Source organism: Pholcus phalangioides, unplaced genomic scaffold, assembly GCF_987345545.1.
Source record: "Pholcus phalangioides strain wild (caught in Gottingen) unplaced genomic scaffold, Ppha-v1.0 ptg000004l_1, whole genome shotgun sequence".
In the NCBI taxonomy this organism is placed as follows: domain Eukaryota; kingdom Metazoa; phylum Arthropoda; class Arachnida; order Araneae; family Pholcidae; genus Pholcus; species Pholcus phalangioides.
The window spans coordinates 47971680-47995790 of NW_028301597.1; the positions used below are offsets into that span (position 1 = coordinate 47971680).

The window sequence follows — 24111 nt, forward strand, 5'->3', positions numbered from 1 at the left end:
AAATGAGTGACGAACTACTACTACACCAACTCTGGCCATATCGCAATTTACTGCCATTAGTGAGATTGGTTGGAAGTGAAGGCGCTGTCTATCGGTGGTCGCCTCGAATTCGTTAGGGAAAATATTTTATCTATATCCTCCCTTGGGTTCGAACCCGGGACCCAGACAACAACCTTCACTATGGTAGACCAGCATCTTACCACCATGCTACTCGGGCACCGAGTGAGCGACGAACTGTCAACAGAGTCTGATTTCCACACAGGTAAGTGAAGCAGTAGCCAGAGGTCTCATAATTTGAGGGAGGAAATTCAAACAACACATATTCACTGACTAATCGAACATCTTTGACCCCCAGTCACGGGGGAATCCAATACCTGCTTCTCCTAGTACACTTTTGCCCGGGGACCGAAGCGCTTGCGTTGCTTCTTGCGGCAGAGCCTGGATGTCTCGTGTCTTCTCGTTTTCCAGTACACTTTCTTAACAAAATTGGGTCCTACACATCACAGATTTTACTCTGGAACCTACAGATGTCAAAGTTTTGTGTCGTATCTTTTTTAAATGAATAAAATATTTCACTCATATAATAAGGGATGAGAATATATAACTTTATTTAACTTATATGTGAATCAAAATACACGTAACACATGCTGTGAAGTACAGGAAGATATACAAAGCTGGGAACAATTCACAATTCCGATATGAACTTCATTATTATAAATCAAATACTCTTGAATGCAAATTCATTTTTTCCGTAAGCAATAAATAAGTTTGATTATGTTTTTACAAGAGTCTCATCGAAATCACCAACAATTTTCTGTTTTATTTCGATCGCGAAATACAGTCAATTCTCCAAGATCAAGAATGGATTCGCACACGTCACGTAACACATCGGATGATTCTATTCTTTCTTTACAACATACGTGCTCAACCAACACACACACCCCTAAAGGAGAATCATCTTCTCTGAGGGGTGGGTGACTCGACTCGTTACCCGTGGGCCAAATGTAGCCCGCGAATTCAAACCCAATTTTGTAACAATGAACGAGAGTTAGAGAGAAGTGCACATTATCAGATCACTCAAGTCAAGGTAGTAACTGGACTTTTTCGAGGGCGGGGGGGGGGGCAATTTTTCCACCCCTTTCACAATAAAAAAAAAAGTCTATGATCTATTAATGTTCTTTGTTTTCCTCAAGATTTCCCGCCCCATCAATATTGCTGCCCCCCGTCGTCCCCTTCTAGTTCCGGCCCCATTTCAGTAACCTGCGGTGCAGTCCCACATCACTCAAATCACCCGGGGCACATTACTAGACTATCACAACGCACATGCAACTCGTAAGTATTCCCATTCTGTAAGTACGTAGTCGAGACGGATTTTTATGGATTTTTGCCGCCCTTTTTTCTCATTCTACTCTAATTTTCTTGGCCGATTGTTCCTCAAAATTGTCGCCCGGGACCACTTATCTCCCGCCCCCATTGAGTGATCTGACCAAACCACTCGGGTGACCTCAAAATATGCCGTGGGCCGCTCGAGTGATCTGAAAATCGAACCACTGCATCGAACCACTCAGCTGATCTGAAATCGTGTCGTGGGCCACTCGAGCGAATGTGCCCCACTCTGTACTCGGAAATGTGCCGCGACTCATTTAAGTGATGCATAAAAATGTCGCGCCCTTCTTAAGTGACCTGTAAATGTGACGCGGGCCGCTTAAGTGATCTTGAAGCGTGCTGCGAGCAGCTCAAGTGATCCCGAAGAGTGTCGCGGACCACTCGAGTGATCTGGAAATGTGTCGGCCCGCCACTTGAGTAATATGCAAATGTACTACGTGCCGCTTAAGTGATCTGGATATGTGCTTTTGGCAGCTTAAATGACTTGGAAATATGCCACGGCCACTTAAGTGACGTGATAATCTTTCGTGGGACACTTGGATGGTATTTGTTGATTTGTCGTGGACCACATCAGATGACTGCGAGAGCCACATTTGCCCCGTGGGTTGAGCATGTATGCTTTAAAACTGGCTTTTGGCGCCGAAGACGGGACGAAACTGAGAAAAACTTTGGATACGACTTGGCAACAAGACAGCATACTAGCAACCCTGGATGTTTCCAAGTGGGGGAGTAATGTGGCTTCCCCCACTCTTTAAAAAGGAGGCGTTCCGTCCATTCTCATCCTTGAAGAATGGGAAAAATATTCAGTTTTATGAGCGATTTCTTGTTTTCTGTGCAAAAAATAGTGGCGTTAATGTCTCCCTGCGAGCATTCGTTATACATATTGGTAATTATTATTAGCTGAGAGATAAAAAGATGAATGAAACAAAAAATACTATATGAAAAGAATATCGAAAAGATAATAATAATTACACGAGTGATACACAAACAAAGAGAAGTTTATATTTTTTTCCCCCATTCCCTTTCGAAATGTGGATTCAAATCCACCCTCCGGTGAGTTTGTGGAAGAGGTCCTCGTTGAGAGTCTGGGTTCTGTCTTTGGCTCGCATCGACAGGAAGATGTACCCGCCGATGAACTCGTGGACGACCTTGCAATCGGCCGTCAGGCAGCTCAGGGCAATGTTCTCTTCCTCGAACTGGACTCGAACCTGACGCACTTCCCAGTTCACGTTCCAGGCTTTCATCGTGTTGTACCTCCAGGTCTTGATGTGGTTCCCGCTCGACAGGTCCATTCGCATGAGCCGGTTGTGGGCGACGCCTAACAACTCCTGTGGGAGAAAAAAGGGGAGGTCCGAGTTAATTTCGGCCTGTCCACGAACCAAGGGTGTCCGGAGAAGCGTTCTATATATATATATATATATATATATATATAATTATAACCAGAAAGTTCCTTTGGAAAGCTTTGTTCTACAGTGTACTTACGTCTCTCTTGCCGCCGGCAAATCTGACGATAAACAGAGAAATTCCATACTCTGGTAATGCTTGCCAAGCCTTGATGTAGTTCATCTTCGCTTGTAAAAGATTCAGGTCTTTCACGTTGGCGTGAGCTTCCAATATTCTCTGAATTATCTGTAGAAAATAATTCTAATTAACATTAAATATTGTACATTTTTCTTCAACTAAGCACATGAAGATACCTCATACTTACTAGCGAGTAGAAAAACTAGCCTAGTGGGGGGGGGAGCGCTTGCTGCTACTAATACTTATATGCACCTCGTAAAGATTCCTCTTGGAAATTTCTAACGATTTGGTTACATGCACGAAACGTGTTGTGTGCATGTGTATATATGCAGGGTGTAATTAAACTGAGGGGTCAGAACTGTAAGGGATGATAGAACTCGCCAAAACAAAAACAACTTTCACCATATAATTTGGGGTCGGAAAGCAAGCGACGAGCCGCGAGAGGGCACTTTATCTGAAATGGATGAGATGTCGCCTTTCGCTGAATCCGTCATTCGGCTACTATTCGTCGGCAGAGATGAAGCACTATTCAAATGCGGAGAAGGCCGATATGCCCCTTATTTACGAGGCTGCAAACAGCAATGCCGTAGAAGTGGTAAGACTTTACCAGGAGTGATTTCCAAACAGGGCAGTACCCAATCGAAGATTTCAACGCTTGCACAGGCAACTCGTAGAGACGGGCTCGTTTCTCTTCCAAAGGCATGACACAGATCGAGCAAAAAGAGCTTAAGAACGGTAAATCGGATAGAGGCAATCTTTGATGCAGTGGACTCTCGGCCTAAACGAAACACGCGAGCAATAGCTTGTGACCAAGGTGTGGACCATATGACGGTATGTGTTGCGTGAAGAAAGGTCACCCCCTGCCATCTCCAACGGGTGCAGGCCCTAAATGAAACGGATTTCCCACAATGTGTAACATCAGTACACTGGTTCCTGCAACAGGCTATACTGCAGCCACAGTTTGCAGCATCTGTCCTGTTTACGGACGAGGCTACGTTCACATGCAGCTGGTGGTTGTTCATTTGAGCATTTGTTGTAAAGTTTTCGATAATAAAGATGCTTTGTCTTTTATTATTCGACTTTACTGTGTTCTCCATTTTCACCATGCAGGTGTCCTCTAGTGGCTCACCCCTTGCTTTCCGGCCTCACATTGTATGGTGAAAGTTGTTTGTTTTGGTGAGTTCTATCACCCCTTACAGTTCTGACCATCAATTTAGTTGCACCCTGTATATATGAGTGGCCCTAACATGTTTATGTTGTTAGACTTAGATTTGTTTCCTGTTGTGTTGGTGCTGCCACATGCTTTCCATATTTTGAAGTAAAAATGGCAAGTGCCTGAATTTTCATGAAATGTAAATATCGTGTTGAAGGTCTGTCTGCTGCCGAAAAGAGTGTATTTTAGTAGCAATTATAAGGCAATATACGTATAAATACCTTCTGCATCTTGAGTTTTTTTGCGAAACGTGGTGCGACCATATCATCGGGATTAATGTCGATCTGCGACGGCGTTATCACTGGAGCTAAGGCGGGTTTCTGCATGTCCAGGAAGTCTTGGATGGACTTGACTTCGGTGTCGTAAGTGCTGTCGGCCATCGTTTTACCTCTGGCGGCTAAACGACAAGCTGCCATCCACTTGGAGTATTGCTCTTCCTGTTCACAAAGAAATCAATTTGATTCAGGAAATAGCAGCGTTTGAAACGATCAATAATTTGAAGGCGTTTTTCGCAGCAGGAAATGAAATGTCTTACGGAGTTGCATCGGATCCAGTATTCAGTCATACCATCGTGATGCGGAACTTCGAGACGTATCCCGTATTTACCATGAGTCAGATTTACATCGGGAGTCACCTCGCTGCCTATTTATGAATAAGTGCAAAATCAGTTGAACATGATCACACTAAGCACACTAAAGCATTTTCAATGCCTATGAAACATTCAAACATCCATTGAAGAAAATTGTAGAATTATACCTTGCATGTAAAAGTGTGTCTGATTTGGTCCATGCTAAACCTAACCTACCTTTCAGAGCTATCCTGTGTGCTGGAGCGTCGTCTCTTGACTTGTACAAGTTCAAATTAGTGTCTTTCAATGTTATGTAATACTGTCGAAAACCTTTCAAGGTGAACTTCTTGGGCCTAGAAAACACAAAATGTCATAAATTTTGGTAGAGTTAATTCATTCGCACATTCGTAAAGTCGCACTCGCCGCCTTGGCTCGGTGGGCGTGGTCTCGGAGCTACTGTGTGACGTCACTGCTCAAACGCTTTTTTTTTTTAGCAGACAACACTGGCGCACGAAACGTGTGATTTTTTTTTTTTTTTACATTTCAGCTGCTAATGTCCAAGCGTTTAGCAAGAAATTTAGATTATCTTTATTTTGACGAATCAGCGATAAATCTGGTCACCTCGTCCTAACCTTTTAACACGTTAGAAAAAGAAAGGGGAGAGGAAAAAAATATATATAACAGAAAAACTATAATAGATAAAGGAGTGTTTAAGGAGTCTATAACAGAGTGTTTTTAATTTTAGAGTCTCTTTCACCCTCACGTGTTCTCTTCTCTTTCGCTCTTACATGTGTATATAAAGTAGAAAGATACATCATATGTGGGTAAAAAAAAAAACCACTCTCAGGAGTAAAAAACGGGGAGGAAAAAAATTTTATAGAGTCTCAAAATAAAGCTTCGCGATGGTGAAGAGGAGAAAAAACAGAGAACTTGATTGAATTTATTCCGCAGGCGTTTGGACGCAATATTACGTCGATAATCGTAAAGAGGGATATCTCGTTCATGGTGTTATCTTAGTGTCAAAGGTATGCACGTGTGGTATTTTTGTAATCCATACGGTAAGAAACGGATTAAATCCAAGAAATAGTTGGGGGGTAAGTAATAATATCTTTTGATATTTAAAAGCATCCGAAATAATAATAACTTCAAACATTTTATATTAGGTTTTTTTTTTTTTTTTTTCTTCCCTCGTTTTTATGTTGCAGTTGTACTGCTTCACCAAACCTGGCCATATCGCTATATTGCAATTTACTGCCATCAGTGAGATGGGTTGGAAGTGAAGGCGCTGTCTATCGGTGGTCGCCTAGAGTTCTTTAGGGAAAATATCTTATCTATATCCTCCCTTGGGTTCAAACCCGGGACCCTTATAACTACCTTCACGGTGGTAGACGAGCATCTTACCACCATGCCACTCGGGCACCTGCAGTTGTACTGGCAATAATGAAGTGCAAGGCTTTTTAAAAGCTAAACTTAATTTAAATGAAAACAAAAAGATAATCAAAAATGATTAGAAAGTTGAGAAGAGATAATTGAAATTATCTGTCTAGAGAGTTGGAAGTGACGGCCATATGGACGTCAATTTATATCTTATTTTCCAGCTTGATTGCTTATACTGAAAATCAATGAGATTGGTATATTCTAGATAGGATAAACTCAATTTCAGATTCTATCACATACAAGACAAGATTATTCTTTGATTATTTACATAAGGACAGTGTTACGATTACGGACTGATTATCTGTGGATGATGCTATGATCACAATTTTTTATTCCAGATTCTTAATTGTATATATGTATAATGTTGTTTGTTATTTTCACATAAATTAATAAATTTCCGGATACACCCATCCCTTGGGAAAGCTTCGATATCTCTCCGAGATGGGTGTGTCCGGCCCTTCAATGTTCAATGTCTCGAGTTGGCTTTCAATCAGCCCAATAAAAATCAACTACCGTAAGTGATTCAACTGAAATATGGATCCGAGAAAAATATTCTCAGTGGAGTTACCTCATATAAGCAAATACAAAATTTCTTACTTTAAATGTTTAAATGGACAAGCCAATAAATGCATAAATACTAATGGCAATGTGATCGAAAAGATAATTTTGGAAATAATTCAGTGAAGTCGGCAGTACAGCGATTGCAAACTATCGTAATTAAGAGGGTAGCAAAGCGGGTGCACTTGGTGCTGTTTGAGCAATGACGTCAAGCATGAAGTCATCTTGTACCGACTCCAGCGCTTCATGAAACAGTCCTTATTATAGTGACCTGGATAGCGGATTAGTCAGCCTGGTGTTTCAATCACCACCACACTGAAGACATTTCTAGTATGGTATTGTTTCAATGAGCTCTAATCAAAGCTGGTTAAAGAGTTAACCAGCTTTAAGCATTTTTTCAGCAAACGTAAGCAGATTTTCAGCCATTTTTGACCCCCCCACCGTCAGCAAAACACTGACCCCCCCCCCCTCGTCAGCAGCTTAGAATATTTCATATCTTCAAAAAGGGGTGGTTGATGACGTAAGCAACCTTCAAACCCCCCTCCTCCCCACCCCTTGTTATCAAAAGTCAGCAAATCCCAACCCCCCATCCGATGCTGACGCTGACGTAATACTTGAATGACCCCTAATGTAAATGAGCTTAAACCCCCTGATTCCACATGCGATCGAACCACGGATCTTTTTCTTTCCAATTTCTTGTGACTTACTTGAATGACAAGACATCGGCGAGTTCCGGGACACTCATCATGTCGGATTTGTTTCTGTTGATGATGGCGCCTTCCAGAGAAACTTGCAAGTCCGTCAGAGCCGAATCTACATCTTCGTTTTCTTGATATGGATCAGGTTGCGGGTAACCTGCTTGCAAGTTCACTTGGACCTTTCACAAAAAGAAAACATATAGTAGTTGATAATAAATCCTTTTTGGGAAATTGACGTAGATTGATTGGACTTCTGTAATCAGATACTATTTCATTACAGGAAAGTTTCAGAGTCGAATAATAATGTAACATGTGAGTGTGGAGGAAGCACTTGTTATATTAATCACCTGCAAAGCTGCGAAAAGCATCATCTCCTCTTCGGTGCAATCGATTTCTTCTGATAGAATCGACCATTTCGCCTGCTCGTAGATTTGATTGATACGCACTGCATCGTACTAGAAATAATAGCAATAGGAAAGCTATTACATTTCATGTCAAAATTCGATTGTATATACAAGTGTTTCTCAATCCTTCTGAAAACAAGAACCAGTTAAATGTCTGGAACAATTTGTCGGACAACTTTTGTCCCGAAATTTTTGAAATTTTCGTTGTTCCGATTTCTTTATACGTTTGTCCCGTTTTTTTAACGATACTTATTTGAATTTGTAATATTTTACTGAAGTCTCGAATACACACACACCGTTTTCATAACAAACTGTATGATAATTATGGCAAAAATTACAAATATTCATCTCACATATTTGTGATAACCGACCAACCAAATTTAGTTGGCCCCAGTCATTGAAATAGACAGGACAGTGAAGAAGAAGAAAATATACGTGTGTATATATTACATACGCATTATATACTCATTTCTTTTCTTAATCAGTCTTCCCTTTTTCCGATTCATCTTCCTGTTTATTTCGCGAATTTCCTCCGACTCGAATTTCCGCAATGACAGATATCATAAATCAGCGTTTCTCAACCTCTGGTCCACGATGGCACGAGTGGTCTGCATTCAGACTTGATATTTTAATTGCAAATGAAAAATTATTCACTTCTTGTTACTGATATTAGTATAATATCCATAGGTGTTCAAATAAAAATTACACATTCCTACTCGTACTTAGATTCATCATATCGCATCGACGAAATCGCTGTCCTAACTGCGGTACATCAATGATTGTAATGGGGGGAAAAAAATACGACAATGTTTTTCTAACTACCGCTAAAATTGCCGAACACGGGATTATCACAAATCACAGTAAAAAAAAATTACAAAATACACACATTTAAATGCCTTAGTGACCATATCTCATTGATAACAATACGGGAAACTGTTACCTTGAATATGGTAAAATACGAAGCGTCGCCAATTATCACCAAAAACAATGTCACAAGTCGGCAAAATCACCATTTGTGGTTAAAATTGCTGAAATACAGTCGAATTCCGTTTTAACGAATACCGATATAGCGAAAATCTCGTTTTAACGAACACGTTTCTAATCCTCCTTATGAGTTTACATAGGAACAATGCAAAAAAACTGGAATTCCTTTATAACGAAGTGATTTCTCCGGTCTCTTGGAGTTCGTTATAATGGGATTCAACTGTATAAGGAGAAATTAAGGGCTACCGGAAATCGCGAATTCACTTTCATTGCCTGACAAATATGTGAGATGTATATTTATAGCAAAATAATTTTTCATAATATAATAAATAAGTTATGACGATTATCTTCGTTCACAATTTTTAGTAAATACAGTCGACGCTCGTTATAAAGACCACACGTTATAGCGACCATTCCATTACAACGACCAGTAGGATAAGTCCCAGATGTTTTTATAGAACGACTATTGTATATGTTTTACATTCGTTTTAACGACCCTCCCAATATAACATCCGTTTTCGAAGAGACGAAGGGGATCATTATATCGAGCGTCGACTGTATTACGAATTCAAATAAGCATCCTGGAAAAAAACGGGACAAATGGATGAAAAAATCGAAACAGCCAAAAATACAGGAGGGACATAATTGGTCCGTCGAATTGTTTCAGACATTTCACTGGTTTTAGACAGGTTGAGAAACGCTGCCATAAATCATTTAACTCAACCAAAATGACGATACATCAGAATTATTCTAATTAATTATCCACAGCATTATGAAAAGTAGAATAAGAAGAAAATGATAATAAATATAAGTAAACATATGGATATAATGATGATAAAAATAGAATCATTTAAGTTATTTAGTGTACGGGTCATTTTAATTCTAATTAAAGACAAAAAAAAATTTCAAACAATTAGTTGGCACAAAACAAATTACCTAACCTAAAGTACCGTCAGCAGATAAAGGGTTAACACAAAATAAATGTCTTCTTGTGTATAATTTACAATACATGCTATTTCTTTAAACGGTTTTAATTTGTCACGTTCGAAGTTGAAACGGTTGTTCTCGAGTGAAATACTGTTGACATAACAGTTACTCAAATATTTCACAGGTGGTGCATTCTAATGAACTCACGGGGACGGGCGAGTCCCAATCAAAAAAAAAGAGTTGGAGGGGAAGAGTCGGCATTAAAAAAAAGACAAAGAAATACTGAAAAGTTTCACAACTAATGAAAATTCAGAACTAATGAAAGAAATTATTTTAAAACTAATGAAAAATTCAGAAATAATGAAAGAAATTATTTTAAAACTAATGAAAATTCGAAAAGAATGAAAAAATTATTGCACAACTAATGAAAGAAATTTCACAATTAATGAAAGAAATAATTTCCCAAATAATGAAAAAAATTATTTCACAAATAATGAAAAAAATTATTTAACAAATAATTAGAGAAATAATTTCACATCTAATGTGTAAACTCCGAAATAATAAAAAGATTCCAGAAACGACGAAAATTCGGAATAAATGAGAGTCTCCAATAGCTTGGAAGCTCCGTTGGCCCACCCGTTAACCACCCTTCAACTCCCACCGGGACATACATGTCCCATACAGATTCTAAAACTGGTAGAGAAAGGGTTAAGACATCGAACCGACTACATTCTGTGTTGTTGGTACTAGTACCAAAAAGCAGTGCTGTCACCTCTTGGTCCAACCGTTATTTGTGTTATCATCTTTATGTTTCACTTGAACAATCCATACTGAGGAGAATATTCGTACCTTCATATTCAGGTCATAAAACGAGTAGAACTTGAATCTGAGCAACAGCGTGTCGAATTCTCTTATGTCTTGCTCCATCAGTGACAGCGACGAATCCAACCACCTAACAAAGAAAATAACAAACAATTATTTCGTAATTATTCATACAGGAAAAAAAATAATAATTTAGTTTTCGATTCACACAAGAAAAACGCGCATATACTCATTGTCAATAATTTTTGAAAAAATCATGGTTTTAAAAATTTATTTGTCATCACAAGTTATCATGAGACTGATTGAATGTCAAAGCTATACCGTACGTACCCAGTATTGAGTCTGGCTCGCTCGGCCAAGCTCTTTGGACGCAGGACTCCCTGTCTGGCTTCTTCGGACGGGCTTTTGGGGCTGTGGGCCAAGGGAGAGTCCAGTGGACTGACGCTCACGCCGTCCAGAGAATAATTCAAAAACGAAGACGAGCCGTTGAACATCGCCAAAGTTGGTGAATAGCTCCGGCCATCCGTCCACGACTACAACAATCATAATTATACAATCACATGCAAAGGTATTTTGTAATCAGGAATTTCAAAATTTTTAATCTAACTCTCGGCATTTTTTTTAAACTCATTTATGATCAAGGACGAAATATTTCGCCCAAACGCCAGTGGAATATATTTACACACAATCCAGTTCACTGTTTTCTTTCCTCTCTCCTCATCATCGTGAAGCTTCAGCCCTACGAACTGAAGTTGTTTCTTTTCCTCCCCGTTTTTTCTATACTCCTGTTAGCGATTTCTGTCCTCCCCTCATATATAATGCATCTTGTACATGTAAGGCCGGTATTACACTATAAAAGTTTGGTGAAAATCCTTTCATAAAACTTGAAAAATGCAGCCAATAAGGCCACCGGCTGCATTTTCTAGAATGTAACCAATAACCTTATTGGTTAGATTTTTTAAGTTTTATAAAAGGGATTTTATCAAACTTTTATAGTGTAATACCGGCCTAAGAGCTAAATAGAAGATGTAAGATGAGGGTAAAAAAAGAAGATATCTACTGCATACTTCTCTGATTTACATATCTATTATACTGTGTTTTCCTTTCCTACTTATTTTTTCCTTCCTTTTCTAATTTGTTTTTTTCCCCTTCTTTTTCTCTCTCTCTTTTATATTCTTCCTTTCCTTCTTCTTCTTTTAATTAACGTGTGGTAAAGTTAGGACATTTACTAGATTTACCGCCGATTCGTCAAATAGAGATCACCCTAATTCGTTGCCAAAGGCTTGATCACGAAGGTTAAATCTTGGTCAAAATTCAGAATTAAGGAAAATTTATAATTGATGATAAAATAATTATTTCAGAATTAATGAAAATAATGATTGAAGAATTAACGAAAATAATGATTGAAGAATTAACGAAAATAATGATTGAAGAATTAACGAAAATAATGATTGAAGAATTAACGAAAATAATGATTGAAGAATTAACGAAAATAATGATTGAAGAATTAACGAAAATTCATAGTTAATGAATTAATGATTGAAGAATTAATGAAATTAATCATTTCGAAATTATTGAAAAATCCAGAATTAATGAGAGTTTCAGAACTTTTAAAAGTAATCATTTCAGAAATATTACGAATTTAGAATTTTCACAATTATTTTAATGGGGAAGTATAGAAAATTCAGAATTAATGACTTGTCTTGTCTACGCTCTTGTCTGACTGAGTGGTGACAAGTGCTAGTCGCCTGGATACCGAATCTTCTAGTATCTGCGTAACATCAGTATCCCCGAGTGAGGAGGGCCTAAAACAAATGGGATGAATCTCATTTTCTGTAAATTTCCACAGAGGATGACCGCGAAAAATCTTGGCCCGGGAGTTCGTTAATGATACCAAGGTTGTGGGAGGAGGAGGGTGGGGGTGGTTCCACGACTTCGCGTTAATGACTTTTTAATTGCCGTTAAATTCTTGGTACAGAAATGTGAATCTTAAATACACACACGCACCAAATTCAAGGCTCCGGATGATCCGGTGTTATCAGAATTGACGAATCCGTCAGCTTTGCCGTTGACGGCATTGTTGTTGTTGTTATTCGCCGAGTTCTGGCTGAGGTTCATGCCAGCTGTGGGCTCTTTGCTTCTCTGTCTGGGCGTGCATCCAACGCCACGAGGATAATTCTTCTTCAACTGCTCCGAGACGAGAGGTCGACACAAAGACAGCTCTTCTGGGTGCCTGATACCTATTACGAAAGGATGATTAATCAAGATGGAAGGAAACACGGGATAGTTATTTGAGCACCAGAGCAAAATTTGTTCGGCTACAGTCAGTCGCTAGCTCAGTGTCGCAATCAGCCTATACAGACACAATTATTTTCAAGAGGATTTTAGAAAACTAACGAAAAAATAAATACTATACCCAATTCTTTGCATATCTTGACAACTGCTGAGAAGGTCTTCGAAGAGAAATCCGCTTTGATGTCCAGGAAACGGAGATCCGGAAGCTGCAACCGAAGGAACTTGTGCATGGGCGTGAAATGCAGCAGAGCATCCGCCTGTACACCACATTGGTCGAGGGTGGATTTCGTGCGGCACAGCCAAGTGTTCTTCTTCGGCCACCACAGGGCATGGTCGGACCAGTCGATAGCAACGTCTGGGAATGTAACAGAGAGTGTGTATGAGTGTCAAAAATGTGGCCCTGAGAGAGTCAGTCAGTCAGTGCTCACTGAATCACACAATGAGTCCCTACGATTTATTGATTAATTTTCATATCGATCCGTCCGTCCCATTCAGGTTGCATGGAAAAATTCGCATTTTATGAAGGTAGCTAGCACAGCTTACGTCACCACATACCAACTCCGGCTACGTCGCTACACTGCAATTTACTGTCGTTATAGAGTTGGATTGAAAATGAAGGCTCCATCTCTCGGTGGTTGCCTCAAACTCCTTAGGAAAAATGTCTTGTTATCTATATTCTTTCGCCGGGATCGAACCTGGGACCTGACGGCAACCTTCACGGTGGTAGACGAACAGCTTGCCACCACACTACTCGGGCAGGTTTCAAGAGCTGGCTGATGCGAAGATGAATTCGGGAAAGAAAATTCAACTGCCTCCTTTTACATGGTACTTACCATATGGTACCGTTGGAGACACTCACAAAAGCTGCCTTTGAACCGCGTGGTGGTCTAGCACGCTCACCTGGCAAGCGAGACGATATATGGGTTCATTTCTCCCCGCAAAGACAGTTGAATTTTCTTTCCTGAATATTGACTAGTTCACATCAACTAGTTGTTGAAACCTTCGTATGAATATAGCGGGAGTGAACGACCTAGACCACTAGACTACAAAGCCGTTTACCCCGTAAAGTGAAAGGACGTGGGTTCGATTTCCCGCAAAAAGGCAGTTGAATTTTCTCTCTTTACAGAAATTCATCTTTGCAACAGCTGGTTGTTAAAAACCTTTGTATAGCGGGAGTGACATCATCTTTGGATAATTCGCATTATGCTAGTCATAGTATGAGTTCATGTCAGTGCTCTTCTTCTGGTGCTTAGCATACCTTAAATCATACGCAAACTAATTAACTGCGACTTACAGAGGGTAGTAAGTAATGAGACATAAAAATGATTCATAAGAAGTTTTGAGTCAGCATTTTGAAAGCGGTCGGTAATACCAGTCATTAGTAAGGCCTCGAGTGTCGCAGAGAATTTTTTTTTTTCGGATTATATCAAAAAACAAGCGTTTTCCTGTGTAAAATATCCGCCGCGGCACTTGAAATTCACAAGGAATGAATACATAGGATGATTATGAGTACAACGATACGCACTTTGAGGGGAGATTAAAATTGACATTAAAGCGATTTTTTTTTTATTTTGTTCAAGTGACGCATTTAGGTTCCAGTGGACTATTTAGGGTCTATATTGGACTGATATGAGGGTTTTTGGATCATTGATATTTCCCTCTTTCAGTGAAGGATTTGAGGGACACAAATCGTATCCAAGGTAACCAACATGGCGACTTCCTCGGCGGCTCATGACAGAAACGAATGTAGATTAATGAAATGTAGAAGTGAAATCTCTGTGGTTTTTTTCCTTTGTGATCGGTGTTAAATATTTTGAAATTTTTTTTTTGAATTTTAAATAAGTTATTGTTCTGCCTGTTTGTTTCAAAAAATGCTCCAATTGAAGCCGTAGAATAACTTTAATGTAATTTATGCGCCTCCCTCTCCCATCACTAATTTTAAACGTCTCGAGCTATATGAATTGATGCAGTGAATATTTTGAGGTTTTTTGCGTAGACGTCATAATCATCATAAGCATCACTTTGAGGGACTCACGAGATTATTACCATAAAATTAATGTTAAAATTGCCGATTCTCTATTGTAAAAATGCGGAAATTTAGTTGAGTTTTCCGCCGCACCAATGGATTTGGAAATTGGATTGAATTTTTCATTCTCGAAATATTGAGTTCGCTTAGAGATAAGAAGCCCAAAAAAATCTATATATATAAAATTGATTTTCTGTCTGTGTGTGTATGTTCTCTACACAAATCTACAATTTTAGATCGATCGTCGCCAAATTTTGCATATATACCAAACGGAACCCGACTTGAATGATAGGCTAGTTTAAAAGTTTGTCAAGCTGGGAAAATGCCCGAAATGAGAAAAAAATCTGCCGGGCAACAATGGTTTCCGGGCCTCAACAATGGCTCTCGGAATGTTTACTTCGGTTACCGTGGTTCCCTAGCAATGCGTTTCGGACATGCATATGCTTTTACAATGGTGTGTCACTTCTTTAATGCTGCCAGTATTATGTATAATAGTTTGTCACTTTTTCAATCCTGCCAGTAATTGAAGAAAACCCGGAAAGCGCCGGATATTATAGCTAGTTAAATATAAAATAATTAGCCGGGCCTACTTATGTGTTGGATATCCATGCAATAACATTGATTTCAACTTTTTATTTATATATCTCCTCGGGTATAAAAATGAAAACTAACGTCTCCGTATTGTTTATCTTTTAATATTCAACTGCATCAATTCATGTAGTTTGAAATTCTTTAAAATTAATAATGGCGCATAAATTACATGGAAGAAATTCCGCAGCTTTACTGGGGCATTTTTTGAGACAAAAACAGGCACATCGATAACTTATTGAACTGAAAAAAAAAAAAATAATAAGATTCATTTCTACGTTTTTTAATCTATAGATTTGTTTCTTTCATGAGTCACTGAAGTCGCCATGTTGGTTACCTTGGATACAGTTTTATATATATGTCCTTCAAACCCTTCACTGATTGAGGGAAGTATCACGTGATGCAAAAAGAATCATTAAAAGACAATATGGAGTCATTAATTTTCATTTTCACATTTGATAATGCAGTGAAACCTCGCTACAACGATACTGGATATAACGATAAATCTCTCTGCAACGATATTTTTTCGAATCTTGTTTGGAACTGCCTATAGTCTAAACTCCTCTCGATACAACGATATACTTTATTATTATAAATCCCGATTTCAAAATTGCTACAAAGATAATTTTCAAATTTCACTGAAAATCACCTTCAATATAGTTTTAAATTCTTCACCAGTTTCTGTTCTTTCTAGGAGGATTAGTAACATGGGTATTTTCAAACGTGTAAAGTTATTAAAAGGTAATTTATATAGGAAATATTGGGAGGGTTCAGAGTTTATTGGAGGGGGGGTCTCAGACCTAATACTTTTATAGGCTATTATGGAGAAGGTGGCAAATGCTAGTGGGGGACTCAGGCCCATGGGCTGGATACGATTTTATGCCATATGGGCATTTTACACTACCCTCCGAAGTTATTAATGGAGTTGCCGTAAAACTACTTTCTGTAGTACACAAAAGTATTGTAAAGGAAACTACTTTACAGGGAATAAGCACCTTACGGAATTTTATTCATCAAACTAATTAATTACAATTTTTTGCTGCGAATAAATACTTATAAATGAATTTTTTATGGTGGTACTAACAACGCCAATTTAGAAGAGATGCCAACCACAGCATAAATTTGGCGCAATAATCCCTTTACAACGATATTTTGCTTGGTCCGCGGAGTATAAATGTATCGAGGTTTCACTATGTGTAAATAAAAAAAAAAGTTGAAATCAATGTTATTGCATGAATACCCAGTTCATAAGTAGGTCCGGCTAATTGTTTTATATTCTATTTTTTTAGCTTTCTAAACGAACTCAATATTTCTAAAATCAAGAATTTAATTCATTTTTTTAAATTATTTATGTGGCGCTAAATTTCCACATTTCTACAGTGGAATCGGTAATTTTAACCTTGATTTCTATGGTAATAATCCTGTGCCTGTCCTTCTAGTAATGTTGAAGATGATTATGAGACATCTGTGCGAAAAGCTTCATTATGTCAAAACAACACTAGAGCTAAAGATAGAAAATTCCTTATCAATTTTTTCTTTCTATTTGTTTTTTCTCCCAGTGAAGTACAGTTTGGCTTGCAGCCACCTTAAAGTACGCCCTTCTGGTAAAATATCCATCTTACCAAAGCTAGGATTACACAATAAAAGTTTTATAAAAGCACTTTCACAAAACTTTTATAGTGTAATTCCGGTTTTGGAATAATGTACATAAAAATTTTTTATTCATCATCTCTTACATTCCACGTGGTTATTCATCGACCCATGTCACACGAATGCTATTCTTTCATTGGTTAGAAAAAATTATCTTCTATTGAGAGTAATTTATGCCGAATATGGATTTCAGTACAGTATATTTCGGATGTCGTACTCACCAAGATCTTCGACCAGTTTCAACATCAGACCTCCGATGTGTAGATCGCCTTTGACATTGACCGTTCTTTCGACTTGTAGATCGGTGACGTAAATGTGCAGCTCCCAGGAGCCATCGCCGACTAAATAGCCGTCGGCAATCATCCTAAGGATTATAAAAATAGAGCAATATTTAACGTATTATTTCTAAGATGAATATAGGAGAGAAATACGGTCTATATCATTTAAGAACCTATTACCAGGGACGTGCCGTTGGCCACAGGGGCCCAGAAGCCAGTTTTCATATAGGATCTTGATTGTAATTTTATAATTTTATACTCGAACTTTATACTCGAAATATTCCTGTCTGAGGGGATGGAGGTAGGGGAGCCCCGGTTATTCATAATTACCGTATCCCCTCGCATGCCGAGAAATTCGAATTACAGATTCTGAGAAATTCTTATATATCTTTATAATAAAAATCCATTGAATAGGCTGAATGCATACTGTAATCCAAATAAAACCTTGCTGTTTCCGGTATGCCGGTAATGGAGTAGACCCCAACATTCAAAAATCTGGAGTTTGGCGGTATGCCGGCTAATGAGGGGGAATACGGCAATGAATGAATGAATTAAAATCCGGGAGGAATACGGCAAATATACGGCCCTGCGTTTTACGAGCATTCAATTCCTCTAAGTCGGTGTTTTCCCCAACCTTCTTGAAGTCGCGGACATCTTGTTGAATTACAATTTCGACGCCCCTCCCCAAAATCTAAAATGAATTGGTTTCTACAGTTTTGCAAAAAAGAATTAGTTTATTTATTACAATTTCACACAGCACTAATTGAATCATTCGTGCAGTATGAGTAAAAGAAAATTATTTCGTGGATCCCATGCAAAATAATCGGGGGCTCCGCAGAACACATGATGAAGAAACTGCTCTAAATTTGTCAAGAATTTGTCGGTCAACCAATACACTTATCGGTTTTATTTGCTCGAATGTAACTGATAAGCTTATTGGTCGCAATTTTCCAGTTTTATCAACGATTTTTACAAAACTTGAAAAATACCTACCAATAAGCCGATTGATACTAAATAAGCCTATGCATAGATTACACATTCAATTCGAATGTAACCGATACGCCTATTCGTTGAATTTTTCATGTTTTATGAAAGAACTAAAGAATTACACTACAAAAGTTTGATAAAAGAACTTTTACAAAACGTGAAAAAAAAAACCAACCAATAAATATATTGATTATATTCGCTCGAATGTAATCGGTATGCTGCTTATTGGTTGCATTTTTCACGTTTTATCTCAAAGAGCTTTTATAAAGCTTTTATAGTGTAATACCGGCCTGAAACTTTTATAGCATAATGCCGGCCTAACAAATTTATAAAAACAAATTGTGACTTTCTTTGTGATAAAATAAATAAATATTTATTATTATGTATTATTCAATGTAAAAAAAATTGGGGTATATTTTATTTTTATTGTAAGCGTACTGTGCTGGCGGTACTTGAAAGTACCAGGCTACTTAATTCGTTGTGAACTAAATAACTTTTTTTAAGGAAAAAAACCATATTTTTTTCTTGTAAAATGATTTAACTAAAATGACCTACCAAAAAATTTGCATGTTAATTATTTCATTTTTTTTTCGTACTGAAAGGGTTAACTTCATATCTTGTTGATGTTCTCGTTCAAGTTCGTTTTCGGACTTGAAATTCGGGATTTCGGGTGAAACTCTGGAATGGGTCAGTACAGCGCCATATTTACGGGGGGGGTGGGGGACTGAAAGGGGGCTAAGCTAAGGGCGCTGAGCTTGGCGGCACATTTAAGTAACTGATTGTCAATAACATTAAATTAAAACGGGAGAAGGGCAGCAAAGTGATAAATCCGCCTCTGGGCCATTCCATTACTTCCTAGAGATACAGGGATGCATCTAGGAGGTAATGGCCAAGTTTCAACCCGGCGAGAAGTTCTTATGCCAGTGCTATAAGGTCTGTGTGATATCACCATACCGTATTGTGACGAAAATTATGTAAATAGTCATAATTTTTACTTTATTATGCCATTTTTCACGGTGAGTAGTACAAATATCCATTATCTTATGTAAAAACGAAAATAACGCACTTTCCTGTAAATCGCGCAGAGTTGGCGACAAACTAAGCCACAGCGCCAATATTACATGACGTCACCAGAAAAAGAAACCGGCGGAAATGTACTGAGAAGGCTGGAAATTTCTCGAGGTTTTGCTATCTTTTCTCCCTCGTATATATACGCTCGCCAAGTACAAGTTGTACAGTCGATTCCTGTTCTAACGAATACCACTATAGCGATAATCTCGTTCTGATTCCCAGATAAGTTTATATAGGAACAATGTAAAAAACGAATTTCTTTGTAATTAAATTTGGTTATTATGAAGTAATTTCTCCGGTCTCTTGGAGTTCGTTTTATAACGGGAATTCAACTGTAGTTGTTTCGGCGGTTAATTTTGCCGCCGGATGAAATCAATGATTGAGAATTTAAATTAAATTTAAATACCAAGGATTTAACTGATCAATAACGTCGAGATCGGGGGGTTTTACTCTTGAAAAAGAGCATAATATCTGCTATACTAGGTTTTTCGACCATCTGGTCTGCGGATTTTCTGCCTGAACACCCACTAACAAGGAAAGGGCCCCAAGCCAACACCTTCTAGAGCAAGGTATTGCCCAAGCTGACGTCATAAAAACGTTGTGAAAAAAATACCCACTGATTCTGCTCATGTAAATGTGCACAAAAATATTTTAAAAAAATCCGGAGGAATTATTATGAGCCACTTAAAAAAACTTGTAAATATTAATATTTTCAACGCCAATACAGGCCGAAAAGGAATTTAAAAATCCCGCAACCCTGGAGTGACGTCATTCAAACAATACATGATCAGGTACAGCACAGAAAAAGAAAGAGGAAAGAGAAATAACTAGTGTTTTTCTGGAATAGAGAAGCTGGAGGAAAAAAAATAAAGGAAAATGCTAGTGAAAATAATTTTTTTACAACTAAAAATCGCCAAGAAGCGCGAGAAACGATGAGTAGCAGACCGTTACAATTTTAAATAATTTTTTGTGGCTTTAATAACTGCATTCCGCCACAAATTTTTATTTTTTTTCATCTGTTTCTGGGTGAGGTCAATGTAATAAACTTTTTTCATAACTTTTTGAGGACGACACTAGAACACTTTCCTTGTAAGATCGGGTTTACCTAATTCCGTGGTTTCGTTTTCATGGTTGTTGAGAGTTCCTCCTCCCAATTCCCCACGTTGTCTAAAGATAAAAAACAGTATAGAGATTAAAAAAATTAAGTTATTTATTTCATTAATACTGGAATCATTTCTTTCATTAATTCTGGAATTATCTTTCATTAATGCTGGAGTTATCGCTTTCATTTATTTTAGAAATATCACTTCATCAATAGTGAAATTATCTCTTTCATTAATAATGGAATTATCTTATCGATGCTGAAATTATTTCTTTCGTTCATTGTTTTAAACTCCTATATATGAAATTAGAAAATAACGGAGATTCCGCCGAGATATTCAACGAGTCACGTGATCTTCCAACAAATGATTTTGGCGAGACCATTCTTAGCACTGCCAAAGCGGAAACCGTTGACGTCATACTCCCTCCAGTAATATAAGCTCGATGGAGGCTACCAATGCCTCTACTTCAGCGCCTTACACCACAGTGCGTGAAATAAAGAAGGCAGAGTCGTGTCTCCAGTGGTGTAAACGGTGGTATGCTTGCCCGGAATGCAACAGGGCCTGGGATCGAGTCCCGATGGAGACCTGATGATGTTTCTTTCTGAGTTCACCTCAGCATATTATCGCGGAAATACCTGTTTCCTTTTCTTTTTATGTAAATTATGGAAAATTATTATTTATTTATTTTTTTCAATTTGGCATTAATTTATTTTATAATTTTAAAATTGTGCCGTGGACCCCTGGGGATACAGGCTCCCCATTTGAGAACCGGTGGTCCAGATGAAAAAAAACAAAAAAATGTGATTCTCAAAGATTATAAGATAGACTTGTCAGTCTCTTCGTGAAAGGCCACGATATTATTGTTTCACACCGGCCGCAAAAGACATATTTTTCACATGACGTATCTAAAAACCGTTCAAATTTAGAACAAAAACTTTGTTAAGCATACGACACATGTAATCAATGTATTTTCTTTTCTATTTCACGAGATTCAACACCTTTATAGGCCTAATCATTTGGGGGGGGGGTCACGGAGCGATTACCCTCCCCCTGCTTTAAAAAATACACTATATATACATGCATTGAGTTTATGTTGTTTGCCCCCCTCCTCCCAGCCGGAAAAAAAGTTGAACTGACGGGCCTGCACCTTTACTAGCAATGCGGCAGCATCCTTAGCACCTGCCAATAACATCTCGTAGAAGACACATAAATTTGACATTTCCGTCGAATAAATCACAGGATAACACATTTTTCACGTGAAAATGAGATCATTACGTACCTGACATCGATGGTCTGCAGTAATCCACACGCACTAGGCAACAAAAAGTATCCAGCAGTTGCGTAAACGAAGTTCACTGAAGAGATGGAGGTAGAGGAGGTTGGGCCACTCGAAGCGAAGCCCTAACAACTCTTGAAAGGAATCAAGTTACACAGACGAAGCAAGCTAGCAGCTAGCTTTACCACCACTACCACACCAACACCAAAGTTCGTTCCCAAACAGCCACGGAGAGAGAGATGCCAAAGGGTGACTCTCAAAAAAACAACACGCCTCTATCTCTCTTTTTCAAGTTTGCGCCAGTAAAAGACCTTTTTTTTCGCGAAAATGTATACCTCGAATTAGTGGAGGGAATCGAAAACCGAAATGAGAATTAAATTCTGAATTTTCCCGACGTCACGGACACGACCGTCAATTTCGGGTGACCGTACCTGTGGTCGGAAATTGCGAAAAACCGCGTCGAAATTTCACGTGTATGAGAATAAAAATGAGGCTGCAACGCACGTGGGTGACGAAGTGAGCGGCTCTCTCTCTTGCCAAAAATAGTCATGACAAGAAAACCTTTTTCCTCTCTTGATGCTGCTGCTGCTCAAGGCGAATTCGGAACGTGACAATTGCGCCTGCGCGCCAACAATATAGGCCAAAGCTACTTTTTTACAACACTGGGAAAACGTTGAACACAACACGTTTAAGAAAATAAAATAATTTGTTTTTGGAAGAGATATTTTTTTTTTTTACTCCTCCAGCATCTTTGCTGTGATGTTCGAGGCCGCTCCTTCCTCCCGGGTCAGTTTTTAAATTTGGGCAACATTGACAAACAGATGTCAGATGGGAGAGGAGGATGTCGTGGAATGTTGGGGCGTGGTAGAAATTAGTGTTGTTGTTTTTCTTGTCCAATAATGTTATGATGCAGGGTACAGTCAACTCTTGGTTTACGATCTTAATTCGTCGCAAACAGAAATGTTTGCAAACCGAAATAATTTTTCCCATGGAAATCAATGTAAAATGCATTAATCCGTCCGTTCCTGGGACTTTTAGTGTGAACTTTTACTGTGCTGCTCCTGTGCGCAACCAATATGGTTGTCATTGAGCCAACACTGAAATAATTACCATAATTGGAAAGAGATGAAATGCAAACGGAATGAAAAAAATGCAAGGGCAAAGTCTGGTTTCGTGAGCATGTATCATCTATAATCTCAGTGTCAAAGCCCTCAAACTCAACCCTGGCGCAACACTATCTGGCTACACAATATACTCCAAGGTAAACCGATGGTTGTGTAAGACACTTGCTGCCAAGCATTGTAAATAAGAACTATGCAATGTGGGATGGTAAAATTATGTTTCCAGAAGTGATTGTTTGGTCTACGTCAGATGGAAAACATCTTTTTGAAAAAGTTCTTTTCTTCAGATCTTCATAAAGTTAGAAATGACCTGGTGATCCATGGGCAGGATGAGAGGAGCCATATTTGGTGGCGGGAAATTTACTCTGATGAAATGTATAATTGTTCAGCCAAATTCTGTAGGGAAAAAAAAATATTGCGATCTCAGAGACTTCTGAAATATGCTTCCTTTGAAAGTTTTGTTTAGACCGTTTTGCGCGTTCGTAAATCGAGATTAATTCGTAAACCGAATCATTTTTTGTTGGTGGTAAACCGAATCATTTTTTGTTGGTCGTAAACCGAATTTTTCGCAAATCGAGACGATCGCAAAGTGAGTGTTGATTGTATACTCATCGTCGGTCGATTCCGCGCTGGAAGAGATTTTTTTGGTCTTGCCTGGAACACCCACACGTTATGTGGCTGGTAGTGTGGTGGAAGAGGTGGACGGAGAATTTTAATTAGAAGTGATTATATGTGTGGCATGACGGAAGTGAATGTGTCTCAACACTCTATTGAAGGTTACGATTATGAAGTTTTTATTTCGCATGCTTCTCTCATCGTATTATTTTTCTAAATGCCGTGTTTGTTTTGACGGACTCCGACTGACGGAAAAGATAAATCGTTTTTTATAGCTCAATACTGTTTCATATACAGCCCGTATCAAAAAATTTAGGTGATTAAAAGAAAAGTACTGTGTATGGATGCACGCGCTAACATAATACAGCCGCATCATGAGCTGCATTTTAGCATCCATCGTCATACACACATCAGAATTACTGTCACTCAAGCCTGATTAACTCATGTCCGACTCGGAATCTTTTTCCATATGGGCCTCCGCTTCTCTTTCTGAAATGTTTTGAACCATTTCATGTAAAATGAAAGATTCAGCCAATAGAAAATGTATTGGGAAAAAAGGAGCACGCGTTCTTTTAGTGCAAGA

General features: G+C 38.5%; 1 protein-coding gene across 1 annotated transcript; it reads right to left on the bottom strand.

The window, feature by feature from the left end:
- Positions 1 to 584: 584 nt before the first annotated feature.
- Positions 585 to 22360, bottom strand: LOC149087755 (unc-112-related protein-like). Its single transcript, XM_089231646.1, has 13 exons — positions 21796 to 22360; positions 17299 to 17441; positions 12935 to 13168; positions 12526 to 12758; positions 10849 to 11051; positions 10546 to 10648; positions 7729 to 7836; positions 7391 to 7560; positions 4926 to 5041; positions 4656 to 4762; positions 4342 to 4557; positions 2869 to 3015; positions 585 to 2714 (listed from the first exon to the last, which is right to left on the bottom strand). Exons 2-13 carry the CDS (start codon positions 17438 to 17440, stop codon positions 2424 to 2426), a joined length of 2070 nt encoding a protein of 689 aa, XP_089087772.1. The 5' UTR covers position 17441; positions 21796 to 22360; the 3' UTR covers positions 585 to 2423.
- Positions 22361 to 24111: the final 1751 nt, after the last annotated feature.

Bases quoted from the DNA above. Each gene is read 5' to 3' on its own strand.
- LOC149087755 (XM_089231646.1), bottom strand. From the start codon at position 17,440: ATGATTGCCGACGGCTATTTAGTCGGCGATGGCTCCTGGGAGCTGCAC. The intron at 13,169-17,298 runs GTGAGTACGACA...TTACATTCCCAG, and splicing joins GAAACTGGTCGAAGATCTTG to ACGTTGCTATCGACTGGTCC. The intron at 2,715-2,868 runs GTAAGTACACTG...TTTCTCCCACAG, and splicing joins TTGCCGGCGGCAAGAGAGAC to GAGTTGTTAGGCGTCGCCCA.